This window comes from Hyla sarda, chromosome 3, assembly GCF_029499605.1.
Source record: "Hyla sarda isolate aHylSar1 chromosome 3, aHylSar1.hap1, whole genome shotgun sequence".
Classification (NCBI taxonomy): Eukaryota; Metazoa; Chordata; class Amphibia; order Anura; family Hylidae; genus Hyla; species Hyla sarda.
In genome coordinates, this window is record NC_079191.1 from 23,999,939 (window position 1) to 24,025,428 (window position 25,490).

The 25,490-nt window shown below is 42.7% G+C and overlaps 1 protein-coding gene across 1 annotated transcript in view; it reads left to right on the forward strand.

The window, feature by feature from the left end:
* Positions 1–3,404: 3,404 nt before the first annotated feature.
* Positions 3,405–25,490, forward strand: part of LOC130360953 (adhesion G-protein coupled receptor F3-like) — a 78,593-nt gene continuing 56,507 nt past the window's right edge. The window contains exons 1-4 of the mRNA XM_056563509.1: positions 3,405–3,487; positions 5,283–5,385; positions 6,361–6,403; positions 22,395–22,544. Coding sequence (XP_056419484.1) covers positions 3,405–3,487; positions 5,283–5,385; positions 6,361–6,403; positions 22,395–22,544 — 379 coding nt within the window. The remainder of the gene's footprint in view (positions 3,488–5,282; positions 5,386–6,360; positions 6,404–22,394; positions 22,545–25,490) is intronic.

Genomic DNA, 25,490 nt, shown 5'->3' on the forward strand with positions numbered 1-25,490 from the left:
GACACTGTATCCTCTAAATATAATACTACTATACACTGCACCCTTTGAATATAAACCTTCCACACACCATACCCTCTGAATATAAATCTGCCACATACTGTACCCTCTGTGGCAGTGTGGCAAGGAAAGGGTGCATTTCCTTGGCTCACACTGCAGAAGCTCTCACCTGCTTCTTAAGTAATGAGGCAGGAGGGAAGGGAGGTGTATATGAGATGAAGACTCAGTGCAATGGGGGCTCTTCCTAGGAGACAGCATGTGGGCTGTAGGGAAGAGACAGAGGCTGCTGAGGAGTACACAGCCCGAGCTATGAGGGGCTCAAAGAGAGTGACATTGTGAGTAGAAGGTTGCAGGGGACATATGTTTAATTGGCTGAGGGAAGCTCAGCGGTTGTTAGTCAGGACAAGCTGATCTGTTTAGTCAGTGACCAGACGGTCTAGGATTTTGTTTTGTTCCTGCTTTTTGTTTATTTCTTTCCCTGCAACTTGTCTAATAAAACTGGCAAGGTGCCAGATTTGCATTATAAGCATTTGTTTGCTGGTTTATTGATAAGAAATGCATCCTGTGGCGTGGTCCAGGACGATCCCAGAGCTAATCCCCAAGACGGATCGTCACACCTCTAAATACAATACTGTCACACACCGTACCCTCTGAATATAATACTACTACACACTATACCCACTGAATATACTACCACACACTGTACATACTGAATATAAACTACCATACACTGCACTCTGAATATAAACCTGCCACACACCATACCCTCTAAATACAATACTACCATACACTGTGCTCTCTGATGGATGATGTTGCTGGTTGATGATTAGGGTGTTGCTGGTGGATGATGAGGGTGTCCCCCCTGGCAGTAGCACCCCCCATCATCCGTCGGCAGCACCATCCTCCTGGATGATGGGGGTGCTACTGCCAAGAGGGTGATCCTGCTGATGGATGATGAGGGTGCTGCTGTCAGGAGGATGGTGCTGCCAATGGATGATGGGGGTGCTACTGCCCCCCCTCTGGCGGTAGCACCCCCATCATCCATTGGCAGCACCATCCTCCAGCAACCCGCCTGGCACCCCCTTTCTCCCTGGCAGTAGCTTACCAGGGTCAGGTGCACCTCACTCTCCCTTGCTGACTTGTTGGCTTCTGGTGTTCTGACCTGACCTGCACAGGTCACATCGGCGCCGTTCACAAAACTCCAACTACCCACTGCTGACGTCCCGTCATGGAGCGCTACAGGAGAGGAAGGGACGTGCCGTGCAGATGAGGAGGAGATACTAGTGAAGAACGTGCGGCACCTGGCAGCTGAGGACCGGGGTGGTGGGTGGTATTGCTAGTGAACAAGACACGCAGAAGAGGAGGGGATGCTAGTGAAGAACGTGCAGCAGCACCTGGCAGCTGAGGACCGGGGGGTTGTGTTGCTAGTGAACGTGTCTCACAGATGAGGACCGGGGGTGTGTTACATGCTAGTGAAGAACGTGTGGCGCCTGGCACCCGATGCTAGTGAACGTCGAGCCAGGGGCGGCTAGCTGCTTTAGCGTGGGGCTAAAGGGCAAGCTGCTTTGGGCCCCCAGGAATAACAGGGCCCAGGGCAGCTGTCCTTTTTGTCCCGTGTTAAAGATGGCCCTGTATCCATGCAGATCTCCTCTGGAGCAGTGATGTTTTGGGGCGGTCACTGGGCAACACGGACTTTCAACTCCCTCCAAAGGTTTTCTATGGGGTTGAGATCTGGAGACTGGCTAGGCCAATCCAGGACCTTGTAATGCTTCTTACGAAGCTACTCCTTCATTGCCCGGACGGTGTGTTTGGGATCATTGTCATACTGAAAGACCCATCCACGTTTCATCTTCAATGCCCTTGCTGATGGAAGGAGGTTTTCACTCAAAATCTCACAATACATGGCCCCATTCATTCTTTCCTTTACATGGATCAATCGTCCTGGTCCCTTTGCAGAAAAACAGCCCCAAAGCATGATGTTTCCACCCCCATGCTTCACAGTAGGTATGGTGTTCTTTGGATGTAACTCGGCATTCTTTCTTCTCCAAACACGAAGAGTTGAGTTTTTACCAAAAAGTTCTACTTTGGTTTCATCTGACCATAAGACATTCTCCCAATCCTCCAAATGCTCTCTAGCAAACTTCAGATGGGCCCGGACATGTACTGGCTTAAGCAGGGGGACACGTCTGGCACTGCATGATTTGAGTCCCTGGCTGCATAGTGTGTTACTGATGGTGGCCTTTGTTACTTTGGTCCCAGCTCTCTGCATATAATTCACTAGGTTCCCCCTGTGTGGTTCTGGGATTTTTGCTCACCGTTCTTGTGATCATTTTGACACCATGGGTTGAGATCTTGCGTGGAGCCCCAGATCGAGGGAAAATATAAGTTGTCTTGTATGTCTTCCATTTTCTAATAATTGCTCCAACAGTTTATTTCTTCACACCAAGCTGCTTGCCTATTGCAGATTCAGTCTTCCCAGCCTGGTGCAGGTCTACAATTTTGTTTCTGGTGTCCTTCGACAGCTCTTTGGTCTTGGCCATAGTGGAGTTTGGAGTGTGACTGTTTGAGGTTGTGGACAGGTGTCTTTTATACTGATAACAAGTTCAAACAGGAGCCATTAATACAGGTAACGAGTGGAGGACAGAGGAGACTCTTAAAGACAAAGTCACAGGTCTGTGAGAGCCAGAAATATTGCTTGTTTGTAGGTGACCAAATACTTATTTTCCACCATAATTTGCAAATAAATTCTTTAGAAATCAGACAATGTAATTTTATGGATTTTTTTTATTCTCATTATGTCTCTCATAGTTGATGTATACCTATGATGAATATTACAGGTCTCTCTCGTCTTTTTAAGTGGGAGAACTTGGTGGCTGACTAAATACCTTTTGCCCCACTGTGTATATATATATATATATAATATATGTGTGTGTGTGTATATTTCTTATTGGGGCATTGTATGACACTATTTACTCTTCCTATATGACAGTACTATGGCAAATAGTAATGTTATGTGTTACTACGTAGTGATATTGTTTGGGTAAGGCACTAGTATTTGGGCACTGTACAGTAGCATTAACTATTACATTGCAGCATTTTTATGTATTGGGTAACAGTTTTTTTTAGACATGGAAATATTTTGGGCAGTATTAAGGCAGTGTTATGGGGCGTCCCACGCAGTCTATGAATTGATCTTACTCACGAACTGACCGCCCTTCCCCGACAGACACATCTAGCATTCAAATACATATGGAAATTCTGTGTATACAGTTATCAATTAAACAGCACAAATCTCTGACAAGCAGAAAGCAATGTTTACCAATGAATTACACTTCATTTGCTTCTAATATTTATTAAAATCAGGACGGTGTCATTGCTGCGTGCTCGTTGTCCAAGGCAATAGGGCAATGATGCAGGTTGGTGAACAGACGCAGACAATGGTAAGACCCGACCTCTGTATATGGACATCAAGGACTCTTTATACAGGGAGGTAAGCAATGATTATCTATGTGATGATATCTAATGGTCTTCCAGAAGGCCCTTACATGCAGAGTGTCTACAAATGGGCAATGGCCATTGTCTTTTTGTGTGTGCTTGATTTTCTGCATTTGTTTGCAATGGGTGTGATGTCTGTTTCCCATAATTTAAATGGGGGTACACATACTTTTGGCCATAGTTTACATAGTCTAATGTAAATAAAACATAACAATACCTGTGGATGAGTAGCTGGCTCTCTACATGTCCACAAACACAGATCCCGATAGCACTCAACGTTCTGTATTACATTGGGTAACTATGGCGATGCCTCCAAATCCAACATCTGGTAATCCACAGCATCTACACCGTCCGTCATTGGACATTCACACAGATCATGACAAGAGATTGAAAAAAGGATGGTTGGACCATCATAACAGATGTGGAGGGGCCGGCAAATATCATTTTATTGTATACTAAATATAAATCGAAGCATCAAGTTTAAAAGTGTACTCCCTTGGAAAAAAATAAATAAATAAATCAACTGGTGCCAGAAAGTTAAACAGATTTGTAAATGACTTCTATTAAAAAATCTTAATCCTTCCAGTACTTTTTAGGGGCTGTATACTACAGAGGAAATGCTTTTCTTTTTGGATTTCTCTTCTGTCACGACCACAGTCTTCTGGACGGTTCCTAAAATGGACAGCAGAGAGCACTGAAGAGAAATCCAAAAAGAAAAGCATTTCCTCTGTTGTATACAGCCGCTAATAAGTACTGGAAGGATTAAGATTTTTTTTTTAATAGCAGTAATTTACAAATCTGTTTAACTTTCTGGCACCAGTTGATTTAAAAATAAAGGTTTTCCACCGGAGTAGTGAAGCAATGTAAACAGTTGTAAGTACACATATAACTATAAAACATGCAACAATCAAATATTTACAAGCCAAATATATGCTGTGGACCGGGTGCGGACAAGTCTCCATAGTAACCTGGCATAGTACACTGGGTGACATAACTCAGATGGGCATCGTCGTGATCCACAGCCGACCCGGTATTATGGACCTTTGCCCTGTAAGGAGCCATCTACTCATCTTCAGGTCTTGTAATGCTTAATTACACATATGAATAGGGATCTATGCCCGTTCTATAAGGCTGTTATAATTCTACCTCCTTATAAAGCTCTCTGGGTGAAACGCTTGTCAGGATGGGGTGTGTGATGTTTGGTAAAGTAGGACTTAGTGCTGGCACCATCTGACTACATAACCTGTGTATGGAGAAATTATGGGTTTTACTTTTTTTTTTTTGTTAGATATTAATTGATCAACATATTAATAACTAGTGTTGGGTGCGAATATTCGCATTTCAAATTTTTATTGCGAAAATATCGCAAATTCGCTAATTCGCGAATATTGCGAATATATTTACTATATATTCGAAATTAAGAATATTCACTTTTTTTCACATATTTCTTCTTTTCACTTGTGGACCAATTAGAATGATGCAAATACATTTGTCAGAGGTTATCAACAACATCCCTAGCAACCAATAGTAAAGTTGTCCCGTCCGTCCCCCCCTCACTGTTTTCTTCCTCGAATACACAAATATGCGAATATAACGAATATTCATCTATATATTTGCTAAATATCGGCTAAAAGCTCAAGAATGGGGATTCTCTATCTATCATCCAAGAATTGTCAGAACCTCTTAGGTACTTTAGCGGTCTTATGTGGGTGTCGCCTGTACTTCTAATACATTTCATGACATTTTTTTTTATAATGATCACTATTTGAGGTTACTTTTCTGGTATTTAGGATGAGAAACACTTTTTCAGCATTGTTCCTCTGTCTGATGATTGGAACAAGCCAGGGTTATTGGAGCTATGAGACGCGGCAGAGTCAATCATTCAAAGAGCTGGTGAGGAAGAAAAATACCATATCATACTGTAAATGTACTGTATAGTCAAAATGTGTCAGTCAACTCTACCTCAGCACATAGTCACTATATTACTTAAATGGGCACTGTCATTAAAACAAATTTTTGCAATTGCACTCCTTATGGTAAATAAAAAATCTTTCTAATGTACTTTGTTTTCAAAAAAATTATGTTTTCTATGTTTTATTTACGTTTAAAAAAGCTGCCACTAGGTGTCTCCCTACTTGTCCAAAGCACATTTTCCCCTCATCTCTTGCACAGACTTTGGACTCCTGCTGGCCTGGCAGAAGTCCGAAATCAGGAAATGCTGAGGGGGTGTGTGTGCAGCCTTAGCCAATCATATCTCATCTCTCACTGAACTGCTCTGGGCTGTGTGTAGCAGAGTGAGGGAGGAAGTTCTCCCCTGTATGGCTTCAGATGATGTCACGCCTGCTGGGGAACGCCCCTTCCCAGTCTGTGAATCTGCCTGAGACTGAGCAGAAAATACAGAACAATATCAAGGTAGAAAACTAAAAAATAATAAAAATAAAGGCAGGGGGTGGTTTATCGTGATGGGGGCAGTGACCTGGGAGGATTATGCAATTTAACAAGATCATGACAGATACTCTTCATTACTGATACCTATCTATTTGTAAAACTCAACGTATGTATATTCCAGCATAGCTTCCAAATGGCTGGAGATATTTTGATGAAACTTTGTACATGTAACTTATATGCCAACTAAAAATATAGCTGAGTTACATCAACCCTAACCAACCCCCATTTGATTTTTTTGAACTGAAGTCCCATACAAGTATTTGGGCTTTCTGGTGCATCTCCTGATCACATCACTCTCAAGCTGCGTAGATTGTCCAGCACTTTTAAACATCCTGCCAAGGTGCAAAGAATAGTTTGTGCAGAGGAAAAAAAGGTGCACATAGGCACATACTAATCCTTATATGTTTTTATTTCAAACAGGAGACAGAATTTGGTAAAGAAAGAGTTAAAAGGCAGCTGTCATGTAAGTATCTTCCATATGAATCAATTAGAGGACAGGTCTTCTTTCAACTAGAGGAGACATCAGATGTTGAGGCTCAGTTTGTGGGATAATCTCGGGAAGGGGCACTCTTTGTTTTCCACCAGAGTACCCCTTTAACTGTTGAAATAAATCAGACCCTAAAATGTCTCTGTATTGTGCCAATGTAAATCTGACACAGATCTGACAGACTTATTGATACTATAGTATAAGCCTAGGGTGGGGAATGCAGCAGCCCCTGTCATCATCCACACTCCGCAGCCATCCCCCCCAAGCAACTCTGTCATCCTCCACTGTCACAAATCCATACCCGCCTCTATCATTCTCCATAGTCACAAATCCCTCCCCCACTATCATCCTCCATAGCCACAAATCCCTCCCCCACTTTCATCCTCCATAGCCACATATCCTTCCCCCACTATCATCCTCCATAGCCACAAATCCATCCCCAACTATCATCCTCCATAGCAACAAATCCATCCCCCCCTTTGTAACCATCCATAGCCACAAATCCACCCCCCCCCCCCCACTATCATCCTCCATAGCCAAAAATCCATCCCCCCTCTTTCATCCTTCATCACCACAAGTCTATCCTCCCTCTATCATCCTCCATTACCACAAATCTGTCATCCTTCATCACTAAAAATCCATCCTTACCTCTGTCATCCTCCATCACCACAAATCCATCCCTCTCTATCATCCTCCATAGCCACAAATCCATCCCCCCTCTATCATCCTCCATCACCACAAATCCATCCCCCTCTATCATCCTCCATCGCCACAAATCCATCCCCCCTCTATCATCCTCCATCACCACAAATCCATCCCCCCTCTATCATCCTCCATCACCACAAATCCACACCCCCCCCCCTCTGCCATCCTTCATCACGACAAATCCATCCTCCCTCCATCATCCCCCATCACTACAAATCCATCCCCCCTCTATCTTCCTCCATAGCCACAAATTCATCCTCCCCTCTGACATCCTTCATCACCACAAATCCATCCTCCCCTGTCATCCTCAATAACCAAAAATCCATCCCCCCTCTATCATCCTCCATCACCACAAATCCATCCCCCCTCTATCATCCTCCATCACCACAAATCCACCCCCCCTGTCATCCTCCATCACCACAAATCCATCCCCCCTCTTTCATCCTCCATCACCACAAATCCATCCTCCCTCTGTATACATATACACGTATACATATACTCGAGTATATATATATATATATATATGGCATACACCTACGTGGTGTTATATGCTGACTATATATACATATGTGTTGTTATATACTGGTTATATACACCTATTTATAGTTATATACTGATCATATACACCTATGCTGTGATATATGGAAAGGCCTGCGCAGCTGGCCTGTAATTGTGGGAGGAGCGGGATGACTATAAAACTCACGGCTCTCCTCCCTTCAATGACGCCGTGGGTTCTTCGCTTGAGGGTTGTCACGTGATGTCGGCAGGAAGTGGAGTCACGTTCCCACCGGTCAGCTGACTGCACGAGTCAGCTGACAGGAACCTCGCTTCAGCCGGCATGGTGGGGGTAAGTGGCTGTGGCTGACCGGGGGTAACGCTGGCGGTTCCCGGACTCCGGAGGTGAGCCGGAGTTCAGGGAAACCCTTGGTCAGCCCGGCCCCAGGTTATTGTATTACATATCGGCATTCGGCATTCGCCGGTAGCATTTTACGGTTTTCAGCTGTATATGATTACTTACGGCTTGCTGCGCATGTATATGGCTACCTTGTTATGCGAACAGCCTCCTGCACGAGTATATCATTACCACACTAGGTGAACGGCTTGCTGCGCATGTATGTGTTTTCTTATGGCTTGCTTTATTATGTGAACAGCCTCCTGCACGTGCATATCATTGCCGCGCCATGTGAACGGCTTGCTGCGCATGTATATGATTACTGCATTGTGTGAACAGTCTCCTGCACATGCATATCATTACCGCATTATGTGATAGGCTTCTTGCATATGTATTTGATTGCTGCATTGTGTGAACAGTCTCCTGCACATGTATATGATTACTGCATTGTGTGAACAGTCTCCTGCACATGCATATCATTATCGCACTATGTGTTAGGCCTCTTGCACATGTATTTGATTGCTGCATTGTGTGAACAGTCTCCTGCACATGTATTTGATTGCTGCATTGTGTGAACAGTCTCCTGCACATGTATATCATTACTGCACTATGATTGCTGCATTGTGTGAACAGTCTCCTGCACATGTATATCATTACTGCACTATGATTACTGCATTGTGTGAACAGTCTCCTGCACATGTATATCATTATCGCACTATGTGTTAGGCCTCTTGCACATGTATTTGATTGCTGCATTGTGTGAACAGTCTCCTGCACATGTATATCATTACTGCACTATGTGTTAGGCTTCTTGCACATGCATATCATTACCGCGCTATGTGTTAGGCTTCTTGCACATGTATATGATTACCGCACTATGTGTTAGGCTTCTTGCACATGTTTATCATTACCGCACTATGTGAACAGTCTCCTGCACATGCATATCATTACCGCACTATGTGAACAGTCTCCTGCACATGTATATCATTACCGCACTATGTGAACAGTCTCCTGCACATGTATAACATCACCGCACTATGTGAACAGTCTCCTGCACATGTATAACATCACCGCACTATGTGAACAGTCTCCTGCACATGTATAACATTGCCGCTCTATGTGAACAGTCTCCTGCACATATATATCATTATCACATTTTGTAGTTCGGTGCTGCTGGGAGGATCTATATGTGTCTCCGGTATACTAAGACTCGCACACCTTTACACTCAATCGGTCTCACCGCTCTGCCCCACCCTGTGGGCTTATGCTTCACCCCCACAGCTGCCAATCTGGTTAGTCTAAGGCACGCTACACCAACAGCTGCGCTCACTTCCAATCTTTGTCTCTTAACTAACTTCCTCACAGTTTTCTTTTCATTTATTTTATATTTCTGTGTTTCCGGGCGGTGTGCCTCCAGCTGTTGTGAAGCTACGATTCTCACTTATAGGAATCATGCCGTAGGGTTCATGCTGTACACATCCTGGTACCCATGCACGTTGGTAGGATTCATGCCGGTAACATTTATACGCCACACACGCTTTCAGGGTTCATTCGTTCTCTACGCACTTGTAGTTTTATACCGTACACACGCTTTTAGGGTCATACTGTACACCCCCTTTGTAAGGTTTATACTGCACACACGCTTGTATGATTCATACAGTACACACTTGTAGTGTTTATACCGTTTACTTGCCTACAGGTTTCATACTGTACACTCGCTTGTAGGATTATATTGTACATTCACCCTTAGGGTTCATGCTGTACGCTTGCTTGTAGCATTCATACTGCACTCACACTTGCGCATAGTTGGGGGGTGCATGCTTGTAGCATTTACTCTATACACACGCTTGTACATACTTGTAGCATTATGCTGCGTACACACTTATAAGATTCATGCTGTACACAGTACACACTGTACACACACTTGTTGGATTCTTACTTTACACGCGTTAGGATTATGCAGTACATTCGCGGTAGCTTTTATACGGTACACTCGCTTGCATAATTCATAAAGTTCATGCGGTGCATACCAATGTAGCATCCATTCTGTACACTTGCTCGTAGGTTTACGTGGTATACACGCTTGTACTCGCCTGCAGGGTTCATACTACACACACTCTTGTAGGAGTCATGTTGTACACACTCATAGGATTCATACTTTGTACACGCTCATACGAGTCACACTGTACGCACGTTTATAGTATTACATGGCCCACGCTCATAGAATTACTACTGAGCATGCACTCATAAGGTTCGTGCTGCACACCCGCTCGCAGGACCTGTATCACGCGTGTTTGTAGGGTTATATTACTCGGGTGCACGCGGGAATCAGGCTGCGTGTGCACTCGTGGCATGTGTTCTGTACATGCACTTGCACTATTTGTGAAGTTCGTACGCCCGCAGTTTTGTGCAGCGCACATGCTCATACAGCACATGGGGTGTGGCCCTGTACGCAGGTATGTGGTTATAATAGTTACTACTTGCCGGCATATTCTCTGCCATCAGGTCGTGGTTAGCTTCAGGCATTCACTGGTGGTCTATACGCGTATATGGTTGGCCCGAGTATAGGTTCATCAAGTTGGTGGTATAGCCATGCTTAGCGGTTCACGACAGTTTCACACGTAGTCGTTCTGCACGCATCTTTATATAGGCAGGGTGATACATAGCAGTTGTCGCTGCTGACACATATTCAGAACGACTATTACACGACGCACAGGCGGGGCTGACCCAGTAAACCGTTGCAGACGGGGTATGTCTCATTATCGTTGGTACTGACATGCCTTCTGAACGACACTGACACTACGCATAGGTGGTATTTACCTGTTAAGCCTGTCATGTTACAGAAAGGGTACGTCGCATAATTGTTATGACTGACACGCCACACATAGGTGATGTATACCCATCATGCCTCCCACGCCTGCAGGGAGTACATTGCACGGTTGTTACTGACACGCCTTCAGAACAGCAATAACGCCACACGTAGGTGATAAGATTTGTTTTATTATGCAAGTAATCACCTCATGAACCTGACACGTCTTCAGGTTGTGTTTACTTGTGTCGTCGGTGCACCTCTTTTACGATTTAGTCACGTTCTCAAAAACGGAATTCACGATGTTTTGGGTTGTAATGGTACTCGTATGAACTTTCGCACTTACCACTGGGCACACACTTATCTAGACTCAGTTACGCATATAATTCTCGTCCGACACGTCTTCGCATACTTTCCCTCTCTCCTGGTTTAAAGAGTTTCTTATTGTTGTCCAAGTAATCACCTCATGAACCTGACACGCTTTCAGGTCGTGATTGCTTGCGTTGTCGATGCGCTCCTTTCTCTGTGTAGTCATGTCCCAAAAATGTACTTCATGGTGTTCTAGGTTGATATGGTACTCGTTTAACGTTTCGCATTTGTCACCGGGCGCATACTCGTCTAGACCCGGTTACGCATACGATTCTCGTCCGACACGTCTTCGCATACTTTCCCTCTGTTCTGGTTTAAAGTGTCGTACATTGTTCTCCAAGTAATCACCTCATGAACTTGACACGCTTTCAGGTTGTGATTGCTTGCGTTGTCGATGCGCTCCTTTCTATGTGTAGTCATGTCCCAAAAATGTGCTTCATGGTGTTCTAGGTTGATATGATACTCGTATAACGTTTCGCACTTGTCACCGGGCGCATACTCGTCTAGGCCCGGTTACGCATACGATTCTCGTCCAACACGTCTTCGGATACTTTCCCTCTGTCCTGGTTTAAAGAGTTGATTATTGTTGTCCAAGTAATCACCTCATGAACCTGATACGCTTTCAGGTTGTGATTGCTTGCGTTGTCGATGCGCTCCTTTCTCTGTGTAGTCTCGTTCCTAAAGATGCTCTTCAGGGTGTTCTAGGTTGTTAAGGTACTTTGTATAACGTTTCGCTCTTGTCACCGGGCACATACTTGTCTAGGTCCAGTCACGTATACAATTCTCATCCGTCACGTCTTCGGATACTCTCTCTCTGTCCTGGTGTTAGACAGTCAGCTATGTTATAGATAAATGAGCTTGGCTAGACGGTTAGTTTGGATGTCCCTACTACATACATTTACTTTCACATGTGCTCACGTTGAAGGAGTCCAGAATATTGCAGCAGATGCCTTGTCCGCAAATACGCAAAAATTTATGGTACGGCGTGGAACTCGTTTTCCAAATCCAGATCCAAGCACGCCGAGGGCGACAAGATTTCAGTTCCCTTCCTATTAGCATATGTCGGGTTTTGCCATTTCACACTGCATTTATCCCACAATACTATTAAGAGTTATCTAGCCGGTATCCAACACCATTTATCCTTGACCAATACCCGTAGTTACTCTTTACTCTCTTCTCGCTTGGTGAAGTCCGCTCTGAAGGGCATCCTTGAGAAGGAAGTCCCTCGCAGCCCAGTCAGACAACCAATCACAGGCATCATGTTCAGGCAGTTGTCCGACTTGTTAGACTCCACACCATTGGGTATCCGTGATAGCCTCACATTAAAAGCGGCCATGTACCTTGCCTGTTATGGGTTTCTCAGACCGGGTGAGTGTACTACTCGGACCATTAACGCGCCCTATCCTAAGGTCAGTCAGCTGTCACATGTCTCTGATCATTTCCAGCTGTCCCCCAGTCAGACCAAGACCTCGTCACCGGGTCAAACTGTGGTTGTTCGGTTTTCCCCACCGTGCACAAAGGGTGTCCTGCCACAGTCCTCCGTGAATTGTTGAATGCCTGTGTTAACCTATCAGCTGACGACCTTTTACTCCATTTCAGGTCCAACCCGCTAACTACTTCTCAGTTCATCAAACATTTGCGCATTTCGGTCGGGTCGCTGGGAGGAGTCCCGACTTCATTATCCGGTCGCTCCTTCCGTATTGGCGCAGCTACAGCCAATTCTAAGCACGGGGTCCCAGCCCACGTAATCATGAAATTAGGATGTTGGAAATGCGGATGCTACATGCAGTATATCCCTAACCCTCGCAAAGAAATGGCTAGCGCATTCCAGTCTCTTGTGTTGTAATCCGCAATAAACAAATGTTTGTTTAAATCCGGGTTTTGCCCTCTTTTCCAGGCATATTCTTTACGCCGCAGTTATGGCACACTCCAAACTGCTTAGTTGAGGTTGATAGATTATTGGTTACAGTTGGTTGTTAGGTTAGTATTAGGGTTTTACGCATTTCAGTCATGTAGCAACGACCACAAATGGAAAGGCCTGCGCAGCTGGCCTGTAATTGTGGGAGGAGCGGGATGACTATAAAACTCACGGCTCTCCTCCCTTCAATGACGCCGTGGGTTCTTCGCTCCCACCCGCCCCCCCTTCTTTTCATTCCATCACACTTACCACAGGGTATGCCCTCTTTTCCAGGCATATTCTTTACGCCGCAGTTATGGCACACTCCAAACTGCTTAGTTGAGGTTGATAGATTATTGGTTACAGTTGGTTGTTAGGTTAGTATTAGGGTTTTACGCATTTCAGTCATGTAGCAACGACCACAAACACAGGTTATATACACCTATTTTTTTCTTATATACTGATTATATACACCTATATGGTGTTGAGCTCTGGAAGACTCCCCCATCTTCATAAACAGTATGTCACGTGTATGTGGTAACTCAGTATGGGAGGTGTTACCCTCCTTCAGTGTCCCCAGGGACCCCTGCATATGTTTCCCCATTGTAAATATGTTGTACTGTATAAAATGTGTTATCACTTTAAGAGTTATACCATGTGATATGTCATGTGATTGTCACCCAGGAGGTTCCAGTGACCAGATGATCACAGGGGTCACCTATTGGCTCTCTGCTAATCTCCCCCATATAAGCCCTGGGTGGGCTCCATAGTCACAAATCCCTCCCCCCACTATCATCCTCCATAGCCACAAATACCTCCCCCACTATCATCCTCCATAGTCACAAATCCCTCCCCCACTATCATCCTCCATAGCCACAAATCCCTCCCCCACTATCATCCTCCATAGCCACAAATCCCTTCCCCACTATCATCCTCCATAGCCACAAATCCCTCCCCCACTATCTTCCTCCATAGCCACAAATTCATCCTCCCCTCTCTCATCCTCCATCACCACAAATCCATCCTCCCCTGTCATCCTCAATAACCAATAATCCATCCCCCCCTATCATCCTCCATCACCACAAATCCACCCCTCTGTCATCCTCCATAGCCAAAAATCCATCCCCCCTCTGTCATCCTCCATCACCACAAATCCATCCTCCCTCTGTATACATATACACGTATACATATACTCGAGTATATATATGGCATACACCTATGTGGTGTTATATTCTGACTATATATACATATGTGTTGTTATATACTGGTTATATACACTTATTTATTGTTATATACACCTATGCTGTGATATACACTGGTTATATACACCTATTTATTAGATGCAGCAGGTGCGGCACAGCTCACTCGGTCACCCTTCCCGCTCACGGACAGGACCGGACCTCAGTTCATATAATCGTGAAAAAGAAATGGGATTGTCCAGCGCAGGATATCAAGCAATGTGATTTTTATTCAGTAGTAGCAGTGAGTGATGACAAGGTGACGCGTTTCAGCTGCACTCAGCGGCCTTAGTCATACAAAACAATACTGCAAGTGAGTTGCTTTTATGGAGGGGAAGATTGGGATCCGCCCTCATGGGAACCTTCCCAGGGCTTAACCCTTTATTCACCTCCACCTAGCATACATAGTAAAAACGCATATATAATGTGAACAATAGTCAAAATATTAAAACGCTTGATTCACAAGTGATAATATAGAAGAAGACATTAGTTCTTACTAAAAATACAAATTACAAAATGTCAGATTACATATGTATATGTGCGATCTAGTAACAATAAAGTGAAATGTCCACCTATGTTTAACTTAAAGTCATGTTATACATATCAAAACAGGTTTTGACAACCAATATGGTTGTATGTCCGTTCATAAAACATCGGAAGTATCTAATAATCATGCAATAGGATCGCACATAAACATATGGATGTATAAGGAACAATTTAACTGTCTCAAATATCCCACATATAATATGCATATTATTTAATATTCTTTTATATATATATTATTTATCGCATGTGGAGAAAAAATGAGAACAGGAATAGACTTCCTCCCCCAATCCAACTACCTATACAGAAACAGTGTATTGAGAATGAAAAGTGGCATCCTATGGGGGAACAATAAATTAATAATGGAAAATGACATCTTGTCTTAAATTTAAACCAAGGGGACATCTAGTTTGAAGTTTAATGATCCAGAAGACTTCTCTGTCCAGTAATTTTTGTTTAATATTACCTCCTCTAATATTTTGGGTGACCCTCTCAATCCCCTGAAGGCCAAGACCAGAAAAATCACCCTCGTGCTTTTCGGCAAAATGCTTACTGACCATGGAAAGGTGTCGAGACTGGAAATGTGGAATGTCTGACAGGTGTTTTCTGGTCCTAGCCTTCAGGGGGTTGGAGGTGCACCCCACATACTGTAGTTGGCAGATATTGCAGTTCATCAAATAAACTACATGGCTCGTATTACAGTTGATATATTCTGATATACCAAATGTTTCTCCAGTAACTGTGGACATGAAGGTTTTAGAATTCTTCATGATTTTACAACAGATACACTTTAAATGTCCACATTTAAAGTTACCCTTGGTATTGAGCCAAGTAGGTTTCTTTTCCACACCGGAACTGAATAGACTAGGGGAGACATATTGGCCGATGGTTTTAGCCCTCCGTGACACAAATTTATACCCATGTTCAAAGATTTTATATATTGACTATCATTGGCTACCATCGGTAGATATTTTTCAATTATTTTACATATTGGTTTGAAATCATGACTATAATTTGTGGAAAAGACAAGGGGTTTAACCTCCTCGTCTCTCTTGGTAACCTGAGATGATGATTTTTTCATGCCATATATCAAATCAGACCTATTTTTTCTCCTGGCAATATCCTTTGCTCGGTCCAATGACCAAGTCCGATATCCTCTCTGTCTCAATCTTACTGATATGTCCTCCGCTTCATTTTCAAACAACTCCAGTGTGGAGTTGTTCCTCCTAGCTCTGATAATTTCTCCCACCGGGAGGTTTTTGACCACATGTGGTGGATGGCACGATCCTGCTTGCAGTATCGAATTCGTGGCCAGTTCCTTACGATAAGTAAAGGTGGTGACCATGAAATTCAATGGATCACCCCTCAATTTCAGATCCAAAAAGCTAACCTCAGACTCATCACAATGTAGTGCGAATCTGAGGTTACAGGGATTCTGATTGAGGTACAGGCCAAACTGCTGTATGGTCGGCATAGACGACCCCCCGATAAACAGGAGGTCGTCTATGTACCGACCATACCTAAGGATGTGCTCCCCAAATGGATTGTCATGTGATAAAAGGAAATTATTTTCCCACCAGCACATGTAGATGTTTGCCAGTGAAGGCGAGAATTTGGCACCCATAGATGCTCCGGTGATCTGCAAAAAATAGTCCCCATCAAACATAAAAAAATTATGAGTGAGTAAATACTCTACCACCAAAATAATAAAATTCTGCAGATCACTGGAGTATGGGGCATAAATGGACAAAAACCACTTAAGGGCAATCAATGCCTCCTTATGTGGGATCACAGAGTACAGAGCAGTGACATCAGCTGTTATCCATCTCATCCCGGGCTACCACCGGATGTTGTCCATGGCAACCAGGACATCCCTGGTGTCTTGGAGTAAACCCGGGATGAGAGGGACCAACGGCTGAAGTCTGGAATCAACCCACCCACAGAGTCTCTTGTTGAGAGAGCCAATTCCAGCCAAAATGGGACGCATCTGAGGAGGGAATACATTTTTGTGGACTTTAGGGAGCGAATGAAACATTGCCATGACTGGATTAGCTATTTTGATATAGTCTGCCTCTTTGGATGTTAAATGGCCATCATTCACTCCCAAGTCCACCAAGCTGTATAATTTCTTTTTGAATTGTGGTGTTGGATTCACTTTTAGCATTCTATACGTTTTTGTATCAGATAAAATATCCATATTTAATTGTCTATATAGTTTGGAATCCAACACCACAACTCCCCCGCCCTTGTCCGCTCCACGAATCACTATATCTTTAATTTCAGAAAGCTCTTTCAAAGCCATTTTCTCACATTTAGTTAAATTATTTTTCACAGATGTAACATTTTGTGATAATTTGTATAGATCTTTCAACTAAATTCCGAAACTGTTCCAGTATAGGTGTGCATGACATTATAGGATTCAGGGTTAGGGGTTAGGAAGGAGTTAGGAAGGAGCGTTCTACCTGTTTTTTAGATGTTGCTAATTGCTGTAACTCCGAGAGAGTGGAGAGGTCCCGGAAGGAGAATCCCTCCACTCTGTCGGATGTCCCATAGTCAGTAGTGTACTGGGGTGCTGTGGAAGGAACATCATAACCAACAGTCATGGCAGGTGTAGAATCTATATTCAAATCAAGAAAATCATCAGAAAAAACATAATCACCTGTGCCCAGACCCACACAAATGTGGACATTTAAAGTGTATCTGTTGTAAAATCATGAAGAATTCTAAAACCTTCATGTCCACAGTTACTGGAGAAACATTTGGTATATCAGAATATATCAACTGTAATACGAGCCATGTAGTTTATTTGATGACATGCAACATCTGCCAACTACAGTATGTGGGGTGCACCTCCAACCCCCTGAAGGCTAGGACCAGAAAACACCTGTCAGACATTCCACATTTCCAGTCTCGACACCTTTCCATGGTTAGTAATCATTTTGCCGAAAAGCATGAGGGTGATTTTTCTGGTCTTGGCCTTCAGGGGATTGAGAGGGTCACCCAAAATATTAGAGGAGGTAACATTAAACAAAAATTACTGGACAGAGAAGTCTTCTGGATCATTAAACTTCAAACTAAATGTCCCCTTGGTTTAAATTTAAGACAAGATGTCATTCTCCATTATTAATTTATTGTTTCCCCACAGGATGCCACTTTTCATTCTTAAAGGAAAACTGTCACATATTTTCTCCCGCACTATCCACCGATATTGGGCCCTACGTTGGTCTGATCCGCGCCGCCGTTCTCCCGCACTTGTAGTTTTAATCTCTGTGTATATCCGGCTGTAACTGGCAAAGGCGGGGCTTTTGTGGGCTAACTGACACTGACGTCAGCGCCGCTCATGAATATTCATCCCTCCTGTTCTCCCTCTCTTCGCCGCTCCTAACCAGAGGGATTGATGAATATTCATGAGCGGCCCGTAGAAGCCCCGCCTTTGCCAGTTACATCCGGATATACACAGAGATTAAAACTACAATTGCGGGTGAACGGCGGCGCGGATCAGACCAAGGTAGGGCTCGTTTTAATCAGCGTCTCCCGCACTATCCACCAGTACATGTGGATAGTGCGGGAGAAAATATGTGACAGTTTTCCTTTAATGTATTGTTTTTGTATAGGTAGTTGGATTGGGGGAGGAAGTCTATTCCTGTTCTAATTTTTCCTCCACATGCGATAAATAATATACAGTATATATATATATATATATATATATATATATATATATATATATATATATAAATAAAAGAATATTAACCCCTTAAGGACCAAGGACGTACCGGTACGTCCTTGGTCCTGCTCTCCTGATATAACAAGGAGACCGGGACCCGCCTCTAATAGCGCGCAGCGCCGATTACGGCGCCGCGCGCTATTAACCCTTTAGCCGTGCGCTCAGAGCTGAGCCGCGCGGCTAAAAGTGAAAGTGAAAGTTGCCGGCTAGCTCAGTCGGGCTATTCAGAATAGCCGCTGCTAATCCCGGCATCCCGAACAGCTGACAGGACAGCGGGAGGGCCCCTACCTGCCTCCTCGCTGTCCGATCACCGAATGACTGCTCAGTGCCTGAGAACCAGGCATGAGCAGTCATGCGGCAGAATCGTCGATCACTGGTTTCCTATGAGAAACCAGTGATCAATGATGAAGATCAGAGTGTGCAGTGTTATAGGTCCGTATGGGACCTATAACACTGCAAAAAAAAAGTGAAAAAAAAAGTGAATAAAGATCATTTAACTCCTCCCCTATTAAAAGTTTGAATCACCCACCTTTTCCAAAAAAAAACAGTGTAAATAAAAATAAAAATAAACATATATGGTATCACCGCGTGCGGAAATGTCCGAATTATAAAAATATATCATTAATTAAACCGCTCGGTCAATGGCGTGCGCGCAAAAAAATTCAAAAGTCCAAAATAGTGCATTTTTGGTCACTTTTTATATCATTTAAAAATGAATAAAAAGCGATCAATAAGTCCTATCAAAAATGGTACCGTTAAAAACTTCAGATCACGGCACAAAGAATGAGCGCTCATACCGCCCCATACACGGAAAAATAAAAAAGTTATAGGGGTCAGAAGATGACAATTTTAAACGTATTAATTTTCCTGCATGTAGTTATGATTTTTTCCAGATGTCCGATAAAATCAAACCTACATAAGTAGGGTATCATTTTAATCGTATGGACCTACAGAATAAAGATAAGGTGTCATTTTTACCGAAAAATTTACTACGTAGAAACGGAAGCCCCCAAAACTTACAAAACAGCGTTTTTTTTTTCAATTTTGTCGCACAATGATTTTTTTTGCCGTTTCACCGTAGATTTTTGGGCAAAATGACTGACGTCATTACAAATTAGAATTGGTGGCACAAAAAATAAGACATCATATGGATATTTAGGTGCAACATTTAAAGAGTTATGATTTTTTAAAGGCAAGGAGCAAAAAACGAAAATGCAAAAACGGAAAAAAAAACGGTCCTTAAGGGGTTAAATAATATGCATATTATATGTGGGATATTTGAGACAACTAAATTGTTCCATATACATCCATATGTTTATGTGCGATCCTATTGCATGATTATTAGATACTTCCGATGTTTTATGAACGGACATACAACCATATTGGTTGTCAAAACCTATTTTGATATGTATAACATGACTTTAAGTTAAACATAGGTGGACATTTCACTTTATTGTTACTAGATCGCACATATACATATGTAATCTGACATTTTGTAATTTGCTTATTTAGTAAGAACTAATGTCTTCTTCTATATTATTACTTGTGAATCAAGTGCTTTAATATTTTGACTATTGTTCACATTATATATGCGTTTTTACTATGTATGCTAGGTGGAGGCGAATAAAGGGTTAAGCCCTGGGAAGGTTCCCATGAGGGCGGATCCCAATCTTCCCCTCCATAAAAGCAACTCACTTGCACTATTGTTTTGTATGACTAAGGCCGCTGAGTGCGGCTGAAACGCGTCACCTTGTCATCACTCACTGCTACTGCTGAATAAAAACCGCATTGCTTGATATCCTGCGCTGGACAATCCCATTTCTTTTTCACACCTATTTATTGTTATATACTGATCATATACACCTATGCACCTATGCTGTGATATACACTGGTTATATACACCTATTTTTTTTCTTATATACTGATTATATACACCTATATGGTGTTGAGCTCTGGAAGACTCCCCCATCTTCATAAACAGTATGTCACTTGTATGTGGTGACCCAGTATGGGAGGTGTTACCCCGTACCTTCACTGTCCTGTCAGGCAGCCTCCTTCAGTGTCCCCAGGGACCCCTGCATTGGTTTCCCCATTGTAAATATGCTGTACTGTATAAAATGTGTTATCACTTTAAGAGTTATACCATGTGATATGTCATGTGATTGTCACCCAGGAGGTACCAGTGACCAGGTGATCACAGGGGTGACCTATGGGCTCCCTGCTAGTCTCCCCCATATAAGTCCTGGGTGGAGCTTCTCCCTCTCTTGCTTCCTGCTGAGGTTCAATGCAGTCTTGTCTAGTGTGTGTGTTGGAGACCTCAAAGTCCAGTCCTGCAGCCACCATCAAGTCAAGTAAGAGAAAGTCACAGCTGTCAAGTCAGTCCCTGTCATCTGTCAAACAACGTGGCCTACACTAAATTGCCTAGTCCTACTACAAGTCCCAGCAAGCCTTTAAGGTCTCTGAGTCACTGGTCACCTCCTTGGGCCCTGGCTGAACTGTATCAACTGTCTACCCTCAGTAAAGCTACCGTTGTCCGTAACTTGGCATCGGAGTCATTATTACCCCCGTGCCTAGCCCAGGATCCAGCGGTATATCTTCAGGTGGTTCTAGGCTAAACCATGCCCTGGCATCACAAATACAAGAAGTTAATGCCGTGATAGCCTGGGGGTATAGGGTATATGGGGTGTAGCTGTGCGGTAACTAAAGGGTGTCTGATTAACCCTTTCTATTCATGACGCCAGGGTGAGGGCTCCTCTGCAATGCTTGTCCTATTGCCACCCTTCCCAAGAGCGATAGGGAGGTATGGAATAATTGAATGTCCACAACCGGAGAGTTTGCTGAAAACAGTCAGAACTTTTACTGAAGATTTTATGCAAGCTTCATAACCGGAACAGTCTCTATACAGGCAAAGTCTCTTAGAGATTGACAGTGGTTGGGACCTTAAGTGTTCTAGAGTCCGTAAACTGATATGCGCTGTTCCGCTGGATTTAGGGGATTAAGTTGAGGTCCAGTAGTCACGCTAGCTTTAGCGGGATTAGTTTAGGACACACGGTTTGATTGAGGCTGAGGCCGGTAGGTTTTTCAGGCCTAGCGTGTCTTTGTAAGTTGTGCAGATCTGTCCTGATAGTCCGGCATCCACGAGAGCAGCAACTCAAGAGAGCGATAATTGGCTACAGCTCCCTCATATGGCCTTAAGCTGATTTCTCCAGTACTTCTGTCAATCATTTTTACAAAGGGTTATGGGTAATCATGTGACCCAAGGAACTCCAAAGGTCCTCCAACATACCATAGAGGAATCAACATAGTCACATGACCAAAGGTCATGCGACGCTACAAAGGTAAGTATACTAATATGCATTATATTAAATATACCCATTATTAAATATGTACACATAAACATTATAAAATTAGAGAAGGAAGAGGCGACTAGGGGCTGTACCACCTGGGGGACCCTACCTGAACGTAGTAACTCTGACTTTGGGGACCACCATACAGGGTACGGTATGCAATACGGTACCAGGACACCACAATGCCATCTGCCCCTAGGGTAACAACATCTGCCCTCATCACACCCTGCTATCACATGTAATACTACTATTCTCCAGTAGTGGCCGCTGTAGCTGGTAGAAATGTACAACCAATGGTCAATGTAGCTATTTGCTAGGGATGAGCATAGCCAGTTCTACAACAACCACCTGATCACTGTAGGGGCTTCAGTCTGCGGGGTACATGTTATTTAATGTTAAGTCTTTGCCCCATCACCAATATAAAAGATTTCTGTCTGTTGCAGCTCAGAATGAATATTATTACGGGGACATCACTCTGGAAGGATATGACGTTAAAAATGCTATAGCTAATTACCCTAGCCTATCCGCCTCCTACACATTACTCATCAATTCTACCTTATCTCTGACCCTGACACAGATCACCATCACCACAGGTAAGACTTGTGTATGTTATCTGAAATGAACAATTGGTTGGATACTGTCATAGATGAAGCAGGACAATGGGGCATCCTGGTGACCACTGAACTGTGGACACTTTTTAAATTTTATTTGGAAGATGAGAATGGTTTTTGCCAGTGGGCAGGGACATCAAAGAGCTGCGGACAGTATCAATAATATTTTTTAATTTTAATTAATCTTTTCTTAAAATGTATTTTCTTAAAATGTATTTATTTTTTTAGCACAGTATCAATAATATTTTTTAATTTTAATGAATCTTTTCTTAAAATGTATTTTCTTAAAATGTATTTAATTTTTTTAGCACGGTATCAATAATATTTTTTAATTTTAATTAATCTTTTCTTATAATGTATTTTCTTAAAATGTATTTAATTCTTTTTAGCACAGTATCAATAATATTTTTTAATTTTAATTAATCTTTTCTTAAAATGTATTTTCTTAAAATGTATGAATTTTTTTAGCACAGTATCAATAATATTTTTTAATTTTAATTAATCTTTTCTTAAAATGTATTTTCTTAAAATGTATAAAATTTTTTTAGCACAGTATCAATAATATTTTACATTTTAATTAATCTTTTCTTAAAATGTATTTCATTTTTTTAGCACAGTATCAATAATATTTTTTAATTTTAATTAATCTTTTCTTAAAATGTATTTAATTCTTTTTAGCACAGTATCAATAATATTTTTTAATTTTAAATAATCTTTTCTTAAAATGGATTTTCTTAAAATATATTAAATTTTTTTAGCACAGTATCAATAATATTTTTTAATTTTAATTAATCTTTTCTTAAAATGTATTTTCTTAAAATGTATAAAAAAATTTTTAGCACAGTATCAATAATATTTTTTAATTTTAATTAATCTTTTCTTTAAATGTATTTTCTTAAAATGTATTACATTTTTCTTAGCACAGTTATAATATGTACAATGTTTTTTTCCCCCCTGCGCTAGGATTCATTTTCTGTTTGAAATACTATAGCTTCAGGCTATTGCCTCAAATAAAGGTCAATTGCTAAAACCACATGGAAGAAAGTAGGTTAAAGGGGGTTTTCCATCAGAAATCATCTGATCACGGGGTCCGGTCGCTGGGGACCCCCGCGATCTCCAGGCTGGCAGCGGCTGTGCCCGAAACACGGAAGATTGGAGCATCCGTGTTCGTGACATCACGCCACGCCCCATCCATTCATGTCTATGGGAGAGGGCCTGACGGCTGGTACATCTTGCCTCTTCCCATAGACGTGAATAAAGGGGGTGTGGTGGCGGTAGTCGCCAGTCATCCGGCATGGAGCGGAGTTTTCTCCGTGCACCGGATGGCTGGGGTGCTGCAGTGAAGATCGCAGGGGTCACCAGCGATTAGACATCTTATCCCCTATACTTAATTGAAATAGAATGTTGGTGACTTGTGGTTAGCCATCCAAATAAAAGGGTTACTCTGCCCCTAGACATCCTATCCTCTATCAAAAGAATGAGATGTCTAATTGCAGGGGGTTCAGCCCCTTGTACCCCCCGCGAAAAGGAAAATGACTAAACAGAAGAAAAAGCATAAAGAGACCATATATACTCAACCCATTCACCTGAGATTACATATATTACATTTTTGATCACTTTGGTCGTTACGGGGTTAAAAATGCAGAAGAATGGAAGATAAGATATTGAAGGCCATGTTCACACAACGTACTGTGACTGTATGTTGAGACTCAAAAATATACTCATTGTACAAACAAAATGAGCCTTAAATTTAAAGGGGTACCCCGGTGAAAAACTCTTTTTTTTTTTTTAAATCAACTGGTGCCAGAAAGTTAAACGGATTTGTAAATTACTCCTATTAAAAAAATCTTAATCCTTCCTGTACTTATTAGCTTCTGAATGCTACAGTGGAAATTATTTTCCGTTTGAAACACAGAGCTCTCTGCTGACATCATGAGCACAGTGCTCTCTGCTGACATCTCTGTCCATTTTAGGAACTGTCCCCATAGCAAACATATGCTGTTCTGGACAGTTCCTAAAATGGACAGAGATGTCAGCAGAGAGCACTGTGCTCGTGATGTCAGCAGACAGCTCTGTGTTTCAAAAAGAAAAGAATTCCCGCTGTAGTATTCAGCAGCTAATAAGTACAGGAAGGATTAAGATTTTTTAATAGAAGAAATTTACAAATCTATTTAACTTTCTGGTACCAGTTGATAAAAAAAAAAAAAAAAAGTTTTTCACCGGAGTACCCCTTTAACAACGCAGGACGTATATTTACGTCCTGCGCCGGCTCCCGCGATATGAAGCGGGGTCGCGCTGCAACCCCACATCACATTGCGTCGGTCCCAGCGATCCTCAACGGCCGGGACCCGCGGCTAATACCACACATCGCCGATCGCGGCGATGTGCGGTATTAACCCTTTAGAAGCGGCGGTCAAAGTTGACTGCCGCTTCTAAAGAGAAAGTGAAAGCATCCCGGCTAGTCAGTTGGGCTGTTCGGGACCGCCACGGTGAAATTGCGGCGTCCCGAACAGCTTGCAGGACACCGGGAGGGCCCTTACCTGCCTCTTCGGTGTCCGATCGACGAATGACTGCTCCGTGCCTGAGATCCAGGCAGGAGCAGTCAAGCGCCGATAACGCTGATCACACGCGTGTTAATACACACCAGTGATCAGCATAGTAGATCAGTGTGTGCAGTGTTATAGGTCCCTATGGGACCTATAACACTGCAAAAAAAAGTGTTAATAAAGGTCATTTAGCCCCTTCCCTAATAAAAGTTTGAATCACCCCCCTTTTCCCATAAAAAAAATAAAACAGTGTAAATAAAAATAAAAATAAACATATGTGGTATCGCCGCGTGCGTAAATGTCCAAACTATAAAAATATATAATTAATTAAACCACACGGTCAATGGCGTACACGCAAAAAAAATCCAAAGTCCAAAAAAGC